General features: G+C 57.3%; 1 protein-coding gene across 1 annotated transcript in view; it reads left to right on the forward strand.

Annotated features, from left to right (window-relative positions):
* RXRA (retinoid X receptor alpha) overlaps nt 1-16,517 on the forward strand; it is a 101,246-nt gene that overhangs the window by 53,722 nt on the left and 31,007 nt on the right. Inside the window, exon 2 of the mRNA XM_069031663.1 lies at nt 12,721-12,986. Within this exon, the coding sequence (XP_068887764.1) occupies nt 12,721-12,986 (266 nt within the window). The remainder of the gene's footprint in view (nt 1-12,720; nt 12,987-16,517) is intronic.

Consider the following 16,517-nt stretch of genomic DNA (forward strand, 5'->3'; position numbering starts at 1 on the left):
GGGGGTGGCGGCAGGAGGAGGGGACGCCCGCCTCCTCCCTGACGTTTATTTTGGCTACAGGGCCTGGGGATGGGGAGGAGGGGGCTCTGCAGGCCACAGAGGAGCCGGAGCAGTGCTGCCCCTTATTAATTAATGACTTTCTCGTCGGTGGGTCACTGAGGCGAGGAAGGCAGAGGAAGTTTTCTTTTGCTGGCAGATGCCGGGGAGAAGGAGAGTGCCTGGGCTGGGTGGCGAGGGCAGGGGGTGACACTCGGGGTGATGGATGGGGCAGCGGGATTTTCGCCGGGCTCTGGACACGGGCAGCTTGCACCAGAGAGAGGAGCAGAGAGAGGGGAAGGGGGATAGGCTGAGCCTGGGAAGTACTTTTCCCTCTGATGAACTTCAGAGGAGGATAAATCACTGCCAGGCTGCAGCTGCAGAGCATGTGATGCTGGCAAATTAATGGGCCTTCGGAAAAGCGGCCATCACGTTCCCCTCCGGCCTCTTAAAGGCACCGCCGGCCTTTCCAGGGCTGGGAAAGGGGAATTGGGGGAGTCAGGGCTGGGCTGGGGGAGCCTCGTGGTCCTGCTGGGGCTGAGAGTGGGTGGCCCATGGAGATGATCCAGCATGAGGCCCCTGTGATGCTCTCCATGGTGCACAGCTCCCCATGGTGCACTCAATCCGTGGTGGAACTCAATCCGTGGTGGAACTCAATTCGTGGTGGGCTCCTGCTCTGCTGCCTGTGGACAAACAGGGCCAGGAGTGTTATTTTTGGGTGCCTGGTGGGGCTCGGTGCAGTGGTGCCTCTGCTCTGCTCTCACCCACCCAAGTTTTGTGTACAAGAGTGGAGGAGGATGGAGACACAACCAGGGCACCCAAAACCTTGTGGCTGGAGTGTTGAATTTTCAGCAGAGATGGGCATCACACACAGGGCTGAGCCCTGTGAGGGGACCTTGGAGCATCTTTCTCATGGTGGCATCAAGAGGCCACCATGTGCCAGGGCTGGGCATTCCCAGCCATCCCATGCAAACCTGGCAGGCAAACTGCTGGGGACTCTCCAGCTCATCCCGAGTCTCCAGGCCGCCACCCGAGCCCATCACACCACCTTGCTCCTCTTCCTCACCCTTGCTCTTCAAAGCAGTGGTGGCAAAGGGGGAGAATCCAGTGCTGCAGCTCCTGCCCGGCGCTGCTGGAATGTGGGAGGGGGAGGGAGCCGAGCCACCAGCCCAACAGTTAAAAATTACTAAATACTTCCCTAATATAATTAGGTTTCCATGCAAGCAATTGCCTTAATTGCCAGAGGGATGTGGGGCAGTGCGGGGGGAGCCAGGCTGGGCTGGCCCTGTGCTGCTGCTTTGGTCGGTGTCTCATGTTCTGCTCCAGCTGGAACGAGGGATTTGTGGGGGGAAGATATTCCCAGGGATGCCCCAGTAAGGATATGGCTGAGTAAAAAAATAAATAAAAGTGCTTTGTGAACACAGTGGGGCTGGAAGCAAGTGGTGGCGAGCAGGACCAATGTCACCCTCCTTGCTGGAAGATGAGCTCGGAGTCTACCAGGACATGCTGCAGTTTAAATTCCTGTTTATTTTCTAAGTGCTGCTGGAGCAGGGAAAGTTATGCAAAGGAAAAAAAAAACAACAAAAAAATCCCCAAACCAGAGCCCACTCTTTGATTTACGTGGTAAAGGAGATAAGTGGGGATTTAAGGAGAAGGGAATATATAATTGAGACGAACGTGTAACATGAGCACAGATCCAAACAGAGAGATTGTAATCAGAAGTGTGAGGAGAAGCTGGGGTTTATTAATGAAACGTCTCATCCATTTGTCAGCTGAAGAGGAGCAGCCTTTCCCAGCAGCCGGGGGTGGAGGGAGCGGATGTGGGGATTCTCTCGGTGTTCCCGGCGCAGGGATCGAGGCTGCCATCTCTCTGCCCGGCTGGATGGTGCTCAGCCTGGAAGTACGGGCAGGATTAGAGGCAAAAAGGAAGTTTGTGGTTTCTGGGAAGCTGGATGTTGTCGTTTTCCTGGCTGGAATGTAGAAGTTAGGAGCTGGGGGAGCTGCTCAGCAGGGCTGAGAACCACCCGCGGAAGGACTTCCTCAGAGCCTTCCTCGGAGCCCCTCATCTTCCTTATGTTCTCCCTGGTCCCAGTGCTTGGCTGCAATGCCCAGGCACATCTGGGAAGTGCTGCTGACCCCGTCCCACAGCCCTGCTGGCTCCCAGAGCTCGGACAAACCCCTCTCTCCTAGCCTGGAGGCTGCAGTCTGCTGCAGACACATCTACCCCAGCTTTGGAGGAGCTGTGTGGAGAGCATGGAGCACCCAGCTCCAGGGTCCTTAGTGTCACATTTCCAGGAGTTGTGTGGCTGGAGTTGATGTGGTTTGCCCTTGCTGGGTGCTGTGGGGGTTCTGCTCTGTGGTGTGTGGTCTGTGCCATGGCTCACCAAGCCTGTTCTTGGGGTGACACCAGGAGAGGTGACACCAGAGCATGGTGAAGTCACCCAATTTCATACCTCACTCGCTCCCTTTTATCCCTGCCCAGCGTTGCCTTTGGGGCCTCCTCATCCATTGGGGTTGGGAGACGACGCTGGCGGTGTCTGAGGGGTTAACCCAGGCTGTGCTCAGCTCTGGCAGAGAACGCTGCCTGTACACGAAGGGAACATTTTTGTGAGGGGTCCTTCCCCTTCCCAGGCCCGGGCAGTTATCTGTGGGCTGCCAGAACTCCTGGAACGCCGGGCCCTGCTGGACATTGACCCGTCCGTGCCGAGCTCAATTAGCCGAGGCTATCTGATTGGACTTGGCGCAGCCTAATTAGCTTTGGACTCGAACCAGAAACTTAAACCCAAAGGCAGCTTGCAGGCAGCCCATCCCTTGCTGCTGCCTGCCTGAGGGAGGGAAATGCTTTCCCAAGCCTCCTCTCTGGCCTGGGAAGGGGGAACAACCCACCCAGCCTTCCTGCCCATCCCTCTGGCCACACAGCCAGAGTTGAGGGGGCTTAAACCTCCCCTCCTGCCCTGAGTGGGACACTGAACCCCAACACATCATGTAAGACTCGAGGAGAGTTTCTTTCTCTTGGATAAAAGTGCATGGCATCTGGTTTCCAGAGGGAACTTGCTTTTATGGAAGGGAACCTGGCTCTGCCTTCCCTGTCTCATCATGCACCTTGCTGTGTAGGCACCCAGTCCTCAGGCTCCTTCTTCCTCCTGGACCTGCAGCTGAGGGGCACAAAGTGGGTGGTTTGTCCCTGAGGGAGCTGGCTCGCTCCGGAGCGTTCTCCAGGCATCGGTGGAGATGTGGAGGAGGAGCTGAGGTGGGAAGGGGTGGCTGTTTTGGGACTCTGAGTTCCTTTGCCCATCTGTGTTTCCAGCTCTGTGACCATTAAAGCACAAAAACACTGCTGGGAAGGGACCTTCAGGGATCTGTTGACCGACTTCCCACCAGGCATAGTTCTGAGAGGCAGGCATTTCTCCAAGGAGACTTGGAAACCAGCATTCCCATGGGCTGCCCCTGCCCAGTTCCCAGCAGCGAAGCCGTCTGGAGGGGTGGCTCATCCCACCTGGATGCTCACGAGATGTCTCCTGACCGGGTGACACCTCGGTGCCCATGCCAGGCTTGCTGGGTCTCAACTGAGAGATGGAAAAGTCCGTGTGGCCTTGCCTCATGGATCCTCCAGCATCCCCTAAGGAGAACCACCACAAACTGATTTTCTGGGCAACTGGTTTTCTGGGAAGCCAGGAAGCGGCGTTGGTTTTGCTGGTCAGTGGTGGCGCAGCTTTGGTGTCTTGGGCTGCCAGCTGCACACTGGCGGCGAGCACCAGCCCCGGCCCCGTTGGATCAATTAAAGCCCATTATGCCAAGTGAATGACTGTAATTATCTCAAATCTGGATTAATGTGCACGCACAGCACCGTAATATAATCCGTCTGCCCGGTGCTTTGTGGGCCGTTGTTTCTGGGAGCCAGACGGAGGAAATTCACGGCTGTGTCTTCCTCCTCCTCCTCCTCTCACCTCCTGCTGCTGTCTCAGCCCCCGAGCATGGAGCTTGGCCCATCCTGTAGGATCTCTACAAGTCGTGTGGGCCGATGGTTGCTCTCCTTGATGACCACAGATGGGAGCAGGAGGCAATGGGGAGGTGCTGAACAAGGGTGGATGCCACATCCTGCACCTCCAGGACTCATTAATGAATGAGGAACATGTTGTAGCTCATAGATCTCAAAGCCAGTGGCTGGGAGAGCTGCTGGGCTGCTCCTGCTCGTGGTCTTTAGGATTTAGCTCATCCTGGATCTGCTGGAGGGAGAATATGGGAAGCTGGGGGTTTGGAGCTCCTGTTTCCCAGAGCACTTGGCATCCTTTTGGCTACTTCTTGCCCTGCCTGCTTTGCAGAGGGATATTTTGGGGCTCAAGGGAGCAGGATCCCCAGGAGCAGAGAGCTTGGCTGCAGGTCTGAGCCCCATCTCCTCTCCACATCCCTCCTCCCTGGAGCCCAGCGTGGGGATGTCCCCAGATGTTGGGGACAGTGGCTGGGATGAGCTGGGGCAGTGGGGCAGCGCCTGATCCGGGTTCTCTGGTGGGCCTGGCACGTGCCACGTGTGTGGCTCCTTACTGGGATGTCCTGGGGGAATCTCCAGGATGAGTGGAAGCTTCTCCTCTTTCTGCTGGAATGAGCCTAAAGCTTCCGAGCTCCCCCTGCATCTTGCTGGATCCTGCTTGAATTTTCATAGCTCAGAGCCCAGCACCCCCTCAAGGGCAATTAGATCACTTCCAATTTGCCCGTAAGCCCATAAAACTGCAATTGAACATAATTAAAAGGCCATAATGAGCTCCAGCAACCTGCGGGACCACTGTGCTTCAGCTCTCACCGTGCTCTTTTCGGGGAACAGGATGGAGCCCAAGGCTGCGAAGGTCAGCAGCTGCAGGGAGGATGAGCAGCTCCGAGCAGAGCTCCCTGGGCAGCCTGGACAGACTTTGGGAAGTGCCTGGATGCCACCTTCACCACATCCCCATGCTGGTGATGCCCATCAGGGAAGGACCCCCGTGAGCAGCCCTCTGTTTTTGCAGAGTAGAGGGAGCATCTTCCCCTCTGCTGGCATCTTCTCCTGCTGCTTTTGGCTTCCTTGGTGCTGTTTGGAAGCTGGAAAGGGGCCAGCAGGTCCAGTCCCCTTTCAGCACGGCCTGCTCCAGGCTGTCCTTGGGGAAGGTCGGCGGCAGGGGTGGTGGCTCAGCCCTTGTTCCTTGGCACTGGGGTCCCCCAAACTTCCCTTTTAGGGTACATGAGCACACCCAAGAAGTTGGAGAGATACAACCCCAAGCAAGCTTTGCCTGGGAAATCCCAGCTCTGCCAGATTTGGGGCTGGGGCCATCAATCCCCTCTCCCACACCCTGTAAGTGCCGGGAGGGGAACAGCCCTGCTCTGAGCCGCTTCTGCTGCTGCTGACAGAGCTGCCACGTCGAGCCCTTGATCAGCCACCCCCTGGCAGCCCAGGAGCCCTGGCAGCAGCACTACACTGCCCCTATTATGGGCTGGCCCTGCAGCGGGTTCCCAGCCAGTAAATTAGGGGCACTCGCTGCGCCGCTGACAGCAGAACAGAGAGCATTGTGAGAGCGGGGCCAGCGCCGGCCCTCGAGGGATGAAATAGGAGCCTGTAATTTCTCAGCACTGTTGTGACATCTTTGCACAAGCGTGTGATTGAGTCACATTTGCTTTATCAGCAGAATCCTTGTTTGCCTGGGTGCACCCTCCCCCTCCGCCCAGCGCTGCCAGGGTGGGGGAGAGCTGCCCTCTCCCCTCCCCCTGGGCTTCCCTGCTCTCCTCACACTTCCCATATGTCCCGCTCCTCACCCTTCCTGCTTTGCCCTTCTCTGCCTGCCCCTCCAGGTCCTGCTGGAGCGGTTTGGAGGCTGTTCTGTCTGCTTGGGACATGGGTGGGGGTCCTCCATGGGATAGGGAGGTGGTTTGGGATGGGGAGATGGTTTGGGATGGGGTCCATGTGGGGCAGGAAGCCGGGAAGGCAGGAGGAAGAGGCGTTTCCTCCAGTGACAGGGCAGCGCGCAGGGACAGCAGCTTCTGGAAAATTCCCCTTTTCAGTCCTTCCCCCTTGGGGATGGGGTAGCCCCTGCAGGCTTCCAGCTCTGCCACTGCTCCAGGAGCTGGGTGTGATTTTAGCGGCCTCCTGAGAGGGTGGGATGGGGTTTTAAGGGAAAAAAGTCTAGAATAAGCCCCTGTGCTGGTGCTGAGCACACTTGGTCAGCCCTGGGGTGGGGTCTGTGTGCCCCCTGCTCCATGGCAGCTCTGAAGCATCAGGAGCAGGTATCCCAGTTTTGGTGTGGATCCTGTGCCAGGGGGTCTCCAGACCCCTGGGCACCCTGGGTCCAGCAGGTGATGGGGTGAGTTAGGGGTGAGTGTCTCCCAAAAGTGTCCCTGTGGTGCTTTGAGCCAGATTGCCAAAAAGTGGGGTTTTCTCCAGAAAAATCCAGAGGAAAAAATAGGAGAAGGAGGGAGAGCCGCTGTTGGAGCTGCAGGGACAGAGGTGAGCCAGCTGTGGGACAGGGACGCTGCCACCTCCTCAGAGTGCTGCTGCAAGGTTTGGGGTGGGTCCCGCTTTGGGGAGCCCCCATGGCTCAGCAGTGGGATGCTTTTGCTCTTCCCCTTCACCTCGTGGGAAGAGAGCAGAGGTTTCCTGAGTGGTGCAGCGGGAATTCTGGTTGGGGAGGGAGAGGCTGGCGTGCGGAGTGCGGGCGGAAAGCTGCTCGAGGGTGCCTTAATCTCACGCCAGGGCCCATCGACCTGTCAGGTGAAATGCTGGCAGGAGGCAGCACCCACGCCTGGCAGCACGCAGAGGGATGCTGTGGAATTCCTCCAGCCAAAGAAAACCCCTGCTGCTGCAATGAAAACCCAAAAAGCACCTCTGCTGCTGGCTGGGGTTGGTGGAGGTGCCGAGTGGTGCTGCGGGAAGGTTTCGGGGGGAGCACGGAGCCAGAGGTGAGAAGCTCTGTGGCTTTGAGGTTTTAGTTTGGTCAAAGTGAAAGCTGCTGGGAGGAGGAACCCACCCTGTGCAGATTGCAGCTGAAACTGAGTTTCTCACTGTCCTCGAGCAGCTTGAACCACCACGGCATCACCTGGGGAAGGTTCTGAGTGTGGCTGGAGAAACTCTCCCAAATCTCAGAGCAGGTTCCTGAAGAGAAATGGCACGTGGTGGTTTTGGAATGCCTGCAAAAAGACAGATTTCTGTGTGCTGCCCCTTGTGCAGGGTTTGGGGGGGTCTCAGAGGGATGTTCTTGGGTTTGTCTTTGTACTTGAGTCCAGAAATGTGAAAAGAAAAAACAATTCCAATTACTTTTTGGTGAAATCAGAAATACTCAGCACACTTGTCCAGTGCTGCATTCCCATGGTCCTACATCCCTTTGCCCATGGCTGTGGAAAAGATACTCAGAAGGGAATTATGGATAATGGACAGCTTCTTCTGACAGCTTGGGGTGCCCATTCCCAGGGATTCCCTGACTGTGTGCTTGGAACCCAGGTGGTTTGAGAGGATCAGTTGCCTGTCCTGGCTGGGCAAAGTGCTTTAAATGCAGCTTAATGTGCTTGGATTTGCCACGGGATGCTGTTTATTCCTTGGATCCATGGATGAGTTTTTGGGATAACAACCACACTGCACACTCAGGTCACCCCCCTGAGTGTGCCCAGGTCGGGCACTGCTGGGTCCATGGCAGCAGCCACCACTGGAGGGGGAAGAGGCAGCTCTTGCTCCATCCTCCCTTCGGTTCTCAGCTGTGCTGCTGTAAATTGAGAGCAAACTTACTCAAGATTCTAGGCCAGGGGCTATTTAAATCCATCCCCGAGTTTGTGATCAGGACAAAAGCGAGGACCTGACCTCTTGTGGTCACAGCATTACCGTGGTGATTCTCACATGAAAACCACGGGCCAGCCCTCGTGTCCTGCCCGGATCCTGGCGTTCTCCTGCTGTTCGCCAGTCATGCCCTGGTTTGCTGTGAGGAAGGTGAGAGGAAGGGAAAGGGAAACCTGCATCATTTGGGGTTCCTTGTCTGGAAAGCACGTGAGATTCCTGAAGTGCTTTTGAGGAGTGAAAGCAAAAGGACGCTGGTTCTCACCGCCGAGTTCATTTCGGTGTAGAGTCACCGACGCAGGAACGTGGGGTGCTGCTTTTACCTGATCCACGAGCATTCGGGGGTGAGGGTTTGGAACCTGGGCACCACCAAAGGGATGCTGGAGAGCAGAGGAGGAGGAGGAGGATGTTTGCAGAATCCTGATGTGTGCTGCTGGTCCTGATCCCCTCCTGGTGTGGCCCCACAGCACTGCAAAGCCCCAACGCCAAGGGCTGACTTAAGGAAGGGAGTGGCAACCCAAATTTAGAATTTCCTGCTGTTTAATACCCAGAATTGATTTGCTTTCTGATTAAGGAGGAAGAGGTGCTGAGAGGAGAAAAAGGAAAGCGGAAGCAGGGGGTTGTGAGTGACTTTCCAAATCTCAGCCGCTGTCAGGGGCAGGCTCTTGGGGTGGTCCTACAGTGACAGCTCCTCGAGCCCTGGTGTGCTGCAAACCCCTCTGATCCCAGTGAATTGTATCCTGTGTGTGCAGCTCTCCTCAGCTGCAGAAAAACACAGCTCAGAGAGTCTGTTTGTGCCTTGAAATAACTTGGTTTTTTTTTTAACTTCCCCTCTCTCAGAATCCGAGTGCGGAGCCACCGAGCTGCTGAGTAAACTCCCAGGATACGCCAGAAAAGGTTTTCCAGCAGAGCTGGGTCACTGTAGTTTTACTGGCAAAGCCTCTTAGGCATAAATGAAGATTATTCTGGTGAAAGCTTTTGCTGGTACACTTTATTCCGGTACAAATGAGCTATCCTGGGAAAAAAAGCGCCTCTGCACTGTTGGAATTGTTTCTGCTCTGGGACATTTTGTGGTCTAGAAATGTTAAAATCACAGCCCTCCGTGATAGTGCCGGATCAGCAAAAGCTGCTGCAGCTGCTGCAGACGTGCCCTGGCCAGGCAGCAGCACTTGGAGTGGCACTGGAGTGACAAAATGCCACAGGCAAGGGTGGCCAGGGCTGGTGGCATTCCGGGTGCTCCTGGAGGGTCTGACCTGCCCGTCTGGGAGGCATCCAGCCGTGGATGTTGGCTGGTCTGAGCTGGAGGTTTGTGCTGAATGCCAAGGGGATGGAAATAGCAGTGGAGCTGCCCAGGGATGTTGGGTACAAATGTTTTCTGAAGGTGGGTTTTTTTTCCCCATTATAGAAGATTTTTGATAATATTCTTGTTTGAATTGCTATTATAATGATGATAATGCCAGGAGAGTTCTGTCTGAGGGAAGGGTGATCCAGCAGTTGAGATGCTACCCTGGATTTTAGAATTGCCAGGATCTGTTCCCAGCCTTGCTTTCAATGTCTTGTGTGACTTTGGTGGGGATGACATCAGTCTGTGCCCTCCCTGTGCCATCAGTGTCTGGTTTTGGGGCTGCTGCTGCTCTGTGAGGTGGGAATCCATCCCAAAGACATCTTGGAAAGGCAGGGATGAGCACCAGAAAAACAAAAGTCAGGGTGCCCTGCTGGCTCTGGCGTCCGTGGGATGATTGCTGTGCCGTGGAGCAGAGCTGGGAGTGCTCACAGGGCACATCCCTTGCACATGGATCATGTGGCCCTGCCCTAAATGTCATATTCCTTGGGAAAAATCCCCGTCCAAACTCTGTGGCTGGCGGGCTCGTAGTTTGGAGGAAGAAAAAGAGCTTCACTGCAAATTCTTCAGCTGCTGACGAGCTCTGGTTTCTGATCTCCCAACTGCCATGGGGCATCTTCGGGGATAGACAGAGGTCGTTGTGCTTAAACAAAGGACACACAGAGAAAATAGCTGCACTTGATGGGTGTGACAGAGGGGAAATGCTTTCAGAACTTTTATTTTTTCAAATTTTTTTTAATTTAGAAACAGACACGGAGTTTATTTTGGTCAAGAGATAGTCACACACACAGCAGCTTTAAATGGCAAAACTCCTCGAGGAGAAGGAACAGTCTCACACTGCTTGAGCTGAAAATGCCATTGGGAAAATGCCTCCTCTGTTTGCTGCAGTCCAAGTGGTGCTCATCAGTTTGGGAATTTATTTGTTTCTGTTAAGGATATTTCCTCAATTTAGGCCTTTTTCTTTTTTAAATTTTTTTTTTTTTGGTGGCATTCTTTTTGCAGTCAAGGTCCTTTAGGATACTTGCAGTGGGGGAAGAGGGCAGACTCCTCACATCCCACTCTTGATGCCCATCTCTCCACTTCGAGTTATATTTTCCCCAAACTCCTCTTCCCTCGAGCCAGGGACTGGCAGCATCCTGGCTGAGTTGCCTCAAGTGGACTCTGGATTTTGCTAAGTTTAAAAACCCACATTTGCTTGCTGGATGTAAATGTTTCCCATTGCTGCCGCTCTCCCAGCGGGGTTTTGGAGCAGGGAGTGTTTGGATGAGGAGTGGAAACCTCCCAGTGTCCAAGAAGTTGCTTTGAACCAGGCTTTGAGTCGTGATGCTCTGAAAAATCCAGATCTGGTTCAGATTTCTGAGTGTGTGGCTGAGGGGTTTGGGTGCAAACCCACCCAAATGTGGCCGTGCCTGCCCATATTTCCCTGTTTGTGATTATCCCTCTCCTCTCTTTTCCTTTTTGTCGTTGCCTGAATTATTCCCTCCCAGCTCCTTGCTGGGTGCTGGGGAACACATCAGTGTGGGAATAGGCTGAGGGGAGCTGATGTGGTGACGTGGGATATGCAGGGAGCTCCTGAGGTGCCCAGGGATTGGGATTTTGGGAGGGGTGCCGGCCTCACACGTGCGTTGCTTTCTGTTGCGGGCCGGTCGCCAGTGACCCGCCTGTGACCTCTCCTGCCTTAAATATTCCGGGTCTTTTCAAAGGAAGGACTGTGCTCTGCTGCCTTCCCTTTGCACAGCTCAAGGGCCTGTTTCCCCTGACCAGGGACCCGCTGCATCCTTTGCAGGTGTCCCTCCATCACCTCCTGGGTGTTTGTGGGGTCCTGCTCCAGAACGAGCTCCTGGACCCCACTGGGGGCTCTCCAGAGCCCTGCTGCTCTATAAAGACCCCAAAACCAGCCTTGGGAAGTGCTGTGCCAAACCCCAGGAGCAGGCCTGGAATCCTCAAGGAATTTCCTGGGGTTCCTGTTGTGCCTCCCTCACGTCACTCAGCCATGGGTGACAACGGAGTGGCCGGCGCTTGGTTTGTGTCAACATCCTGTGAGAGCCCGGCCAGGCCTGGCCCCAGGGACAGGGGGGCTCCTCTCTGCCACGGTCTGGGGGTGCCTGAGGGATTCTGGGGGAAGAGGTGGGATTCTGGGGATGCTGGGGGCAGAGGTGGGATGCTGGAGGCAGCAGTAGGACTCTGGATGCAGCAGTGGGATTCTGCATGCAGTAGTGGGATTCTGGAGGTAGGGATGGGATGCTGGGAGCAGCAATGGGGTGCTGGATACATCAGTGGGATGCTGGGAGCAGTGATGGGACTCTGGAAGCGGCAGTGGGGTGCTGGATACATCAGTGGGATGCTGGGAGCAGTGATGGGACTCTGGAAGCAGCAGTGGGGTGCTGGATACATCAGTGGGATGCTGGGAGCAGTGATGGGACTCTGGAAGCAGCAGTGGGGTGCTGGTTCCACATCTCTGCGAGAGCAGCATCGCTGCCTTGCTGAACCTTCTCTTCCTCCTGCTGGGGTTTCCCCGCCAGGATTGGGGATCTCCAGGGAAGGTTGCTGTGGGGCTGGGCTGCTGTGGGTTCAGCGTTTCCCTCTGTGTGACATTCGTGTGCTAATTGCTCCAAAATCCTGGGGAGACAGCTGATCCTGACAGATGCAGGCGACCAAAGATGGAATTTTCCAGACTTTACTTCACTTTGGGGTCTGCAGCCAAAGGCAGACCCACCATGAGCACCCAGGTGGCCGTGCTGGTGCTTCCTCCTCTCTGGATCCCTGGTGTGAGCTGGGGGGTCCAGGTGGGTTTTGGGGGGCCCCCCCACCCCCCCGATCCCTGCTGCCTTCCGCCCGCCCCTCCCCGGGGGCCAGAGCCAGCCCCTTCCTCGCTGGGGATTGTTTTGCAAGCAGCGTGACAGGATGAGGAGGAAATGTGCCAGGAATGGCTCCATGTCTCCTCTCGGGAGAATCGGAGGCTATTTATAAGCCCCCCTTCCCACCCCCCTCCTCTGCTCCCCCGGGACAGGCACACACAGCCTGTCCTGCTGCCTGCAGAGCTGCTCCCGCTCCAGAGCAGAGTGTTCCAGAATCACGGAGTCATTCAGGTTGGAAAAGACCTCCAAAATCCTCAAATCCAACCTCTGAACCTCCATTCCCTTTGGAGGGACACGCACCCCCGCCATGTGTGTGATGCACAGACTGAGCCACCTCCACAGCCTGTGGGTGCTGCTCTCTGTTCCCCACGCACGGCCTGGCCTGGTGATAAATCCAAATTATCCTGTGGCATGGAGGGAATCAGCTGGAGCAGCCACGCTGAGCCCCTGGCAGAGCTTAGAGCTGTGTCAGGGAGGTGGTGGAGGAGGGCACTGATGCCTGGCTTGAGGTGGAAATGCTCTTAACGAGGTGGAAATGCTCTCAGCATGTGTCTTAATGCCTGCCTGGATACTCCAGGAGAAGGTGGTTTGGAAAGATGGAGCTGCACTGGGAATTTTGGGGGAGTAGCAGGGGGGCTGCAGCTCAGGGCTCTGTCCCACGTGGGTGACTCAATGCCGTTCCTCTCCTCCTTCTCTTCCAGATTTCTCCAACCAAGTGAATTCCACATCCCTGAACTCCCCCACGAGCCGGGGGCCCATGGCCACCCCCTCCCTGCACCCGTCCATCGGGCCGGGCATCGGCTCCTCGCTGGGCTCGCCGGGCCAGCTGCACTCGCCCATCAGCACCCTGAGCTCGCCCATCAATGGCATGGGCCCCCCGTTCTCCGTCATCAGCTCCCCCATGGGCCCGCACTCGATGTCCGTCCCCTCCACGCCCAGCCTGGGATTCGGCACCAGCAGCCCGCAGGTAAGGGCACGGCAGTGAGGGCTCTCTGCTGCCTGTTTGGGCAGGGAGGAGCCACCTCGGGGGGTTCCTCATCCAGACAAGCGCCAAGGGGAGGCACAAAGCAGGAACTCGAGGGGGAAACAAAGCTGGAGGCGTCCTGCTCCTTTGGGGGGCTGAAGGATGGGCCAGGAGGGACCAGCGCAGCTGGAACGTGGCCATCCATCGCCTTTTGTCCCCAGGATGGGGTGGAAGGGGAGTAGTGACCATCCCTGGGTCACCTGGGGGCTACTGTAGCTGTGGCAGGAGCCAGAGCCACCCTAGGACTGTCTGGGATTCTTCTTCCTGGGAAGCAGCACATTCCCTGCAGGGCCAGCGCGTGGTCCCCATAGGATCATGGAGTTGTTCTGGTTGGAAAAGCCCTCTAGGATCATCCAAGCCCACCACAAACCCATGTCCCCAAGTGCCACATCCACACACCTTTGGCACTTCCAGTGGTGATTCCACTACTTCCCTGAAGCCTGTTCCAAAGCCTGACAGCCCTTTCCATGAAGAAATTACCCCTAACAGCCAGTCTCAGCTCGAGGCCCTTTCCCCTTGTCCCGTCACTCGTACAACCCCAGGGGTCCTCTGCCCGCTGCCCCTTTCTCCTCACAGGGCAAGGCCTGGCCTTCAGTGGCTGAAGATTATGTAAAAACCCCTCCAAGCAGGGCGAGATAAGCTCTTTTTAAAAATAGCCAGATCGGGGTGCTGGCCAGCCCCTGCCACCTGTTGCTGGCTCCTCGCACGGGATATGTTTAGTAAAAGGGCAGATTAAGGAATTGGCCACCACCTGCCACTCGCTGTGGGTTTATTTATTCCAGGCCCTCTCTGGGAGTCAAGCACCTGCCAGCACCTTTATTTTTAAATATTGGCCTGATTTATTCCCAGAGATAACAGGTCCTTTTACTACATGGGGCTGTGCTGACTGCCAGCCCTGGGGACCCCCAGGATCCAGCATCCCTGTGCTGAGCAGAGAGGAAGAAGTTTTGCCTTTGGATGAGCTTGAATCCCGTGCAGGATTCAACCTGTGGCCCCCCCACATGTGCAGGGACCTGCACACCCCACTCCCCACTGCGGGACACCAGCGGGGGGGACACATCCCCTCCCCTCCCAGGGCCGAGGGAAGAGGAACTGAAACTGCCCCTGGGAACAGGCAGCCAGAGCAAAATTAGCAGCCCCGGCGCCAAAATGGTGGGGAAGGAGTGGGAAGGGGGATATGAGGCAACCTTGAGGGGAGCCACAAGCCAGGGAGGTGGCGGGGAAAGGGCGATTGTAAGGTGCAGTTTGGGAGCGGCCAGCGGGGGAACTGAAACGAAGCAGAGCTCCAGGGCAGAAGGGGAAGTGAGAGTGTGGTGGCATGGTGGTGGGAGCGAGCTGGCTTCAGCCCTGGTGGCTCCTGCCCTCGGTGGTTCCAGCCCTGGTGGCTCCATCCCTGCTGGCTCCATCCTGGTGGCTCCATCCTGGTGGTTCCAGCCCTGGGAGCTCCATCCCTGGTGGCTCCATCCTGGTGGTTCCAGCCCAGGGGGCTCCATCCCTGGTGGCTCCATCCTGGTGGTTCCAGCCCAGGGGGCTCCATCCCTGGTGGCTCCATCCTTGTGGCTCCAGCCTTCAGTTGCTCCAGCCCTCAGTGGCTCCATCCTTGTGGCTCCAGCCCTCAGTGGCTCCATCCTTGTGGCTCCAGCCTTCAGTTGCTCCAGCCCTCAGTGGCTCCATCCTGGTGGCTCCAGCCCTCAGAGTGCCCGTCCTTTGTTCAGGGACTTGTCCTAAGTGGTTTTCCTCGAGGTGACACTTGGGAGGGCTTCAGCCTAATGGCTCCTGCCATCTGTTCCCTGTCTGGCCACATTAGGTCCCTGTCCCCGTCCCTGCAGCGGGCAGAGGCGCCTACCTGGGCCAGCAGAGCGTGGGGGGAGGACGAGGAGGACAATGAGGATGAGGATGAGGATGAGGAGGAGGAGGGGCGCAGCGAGGCCAATGCTTGGTGGGGAGCACAGCCCCCCTGCCCTGGCCAGCAGAGTGCCGGGGTAATGAGGCGTGTGGCCCCCGTCGCCGGGCAGGGATGGCACTGATGGAAGGTGGTTTGCATCAGATGGCAGATGCCACTTGCCATCAGGCCACGCCTCGTCGCCTCCGGAGAGGCAGCAGAGCAGAAGAGCACGCGGTGTGCGAGGTCCCCAGGGTGGGTCCCCTCCGCCCCAGCTCCGCCAGGGTGGGAGGGAGCTGCCAGGATCCCAAAAAACGGGGGGCTCGCCCTACCCCGTGTGGTTCTGCGGAGGGGAGGACCCCAGCAGCCCTCGGTGATAGTGCTGGAGGATGCTCTCCCTGCAGCTCTGGGAGCTTCCCAGGGTCTTGTGTGGTTTGCAAACACAGCCCCAAAATCAGGGAATGTGGCAGGGATCCTGCCATGGCATCCCAGCATCCATGGGAAGGGGATGCTGGTGCTGAGCTGGCCCAGGGATGAGGGGTGCGAGGCAGTGGTGAGCAGGGTCCCAGCCAGCCTGGGGGGGCTGCACCCAGCAGCCCTGGGATTTAACAGATTACTTAAACCCTCCTACCTAAAAATGATGGAAAAACAGGGAAAAAAGCGCAGGATTTTCAGCGAGAGCTGCGAGGGAAGGACTTTCCATGCAGTTTGCAGGGCTGTGTGGAGCCCCAGGCATCGCTGGCAGCAGCTCGGGGCGCCCGGGGGCGAGTGGGGAGAGATCAGACGTGGGATTAGGCTTTTGCAGAGCCGCTGTCTGCCTTGGCACAGTGCTCTTTGTAAGGGCGCCTGGGGGACCGGGGAAAGGCTGGGATGTTTTTTGGGGTGGGAGGAGGAGGAATAACGTTCTGCTTGCCAGAAGGGCCAGGATTCGGTCCGGGGTGCGATGAGCTGGAGAGGGAAGGGAAGGAGCCGAGAGGTGCCGGCGTCAGTGGGGGAGCAGAGCCCTGGTTCCCCACCCCGTGCCTGGGCTCACTGCTGAGCTGGAGCCGTGCTGTCCCGGAGCAGAAGTGCTGTGTCAAGGCCAGGGGCTGCTGTCCCTCCTCTGTCCCCTCCCTGCACGTGCTCCCGGAGGGGAAGGGCTGGGGCAGGCGCCAGGGCTGTGTGGGAACCCCGGGGTGCCTGTGCTGAGGTTTGGGGCCAGCGCTGGGAGAGGAACCGATGACTTTCCCCTTCCCAGCCTGGGCTGACCCAGCTCTGAGCAGCTGATGCTCTGGGCTGGGGAGGTTGGCGGGACCCCCACCCTCCTGGGTGGGTCTTGCTCTGCCTGTCATCCCCCTGATGCTCTCAGGGTGGGCTCTGTGGGCCACTGGGGCTGGGGGAAGTGATGGTGAAAGGCTTTATCTTCATCAGGCAGCCGTGGCCTCTGGCCTCAGTCCCACAGCCAGGGATGCAGCGTGACGTGAGCCGTCGCCACCAGCTGCACCTGGAACTGGCTCTGCTTCCCAGAGAGTGCTCGGGGAGGAATTCCTGGGGCAGGTCACCCTGACTGGCAGCCCCTGCTCGCAGAGACCATGTGGGACTCAAAAAGAGAT

The sequence above is a fragment of the Aphelocoma coerulescens genome, chromosome 17, assembly GCF_041296385.1.
Source record: "Aphelocoma coerulescens isolate FSJ_1873_10779 chromosome 17, UR_Acoe_1.0, whole genome shotgun sequence".
Taxonomy (NCBI): Eukaryota; Metazoa; Chordata; class Aves; order Passeriformes; family Corvidae; genus Aphelocoma; species Aphelocoma coerulescens.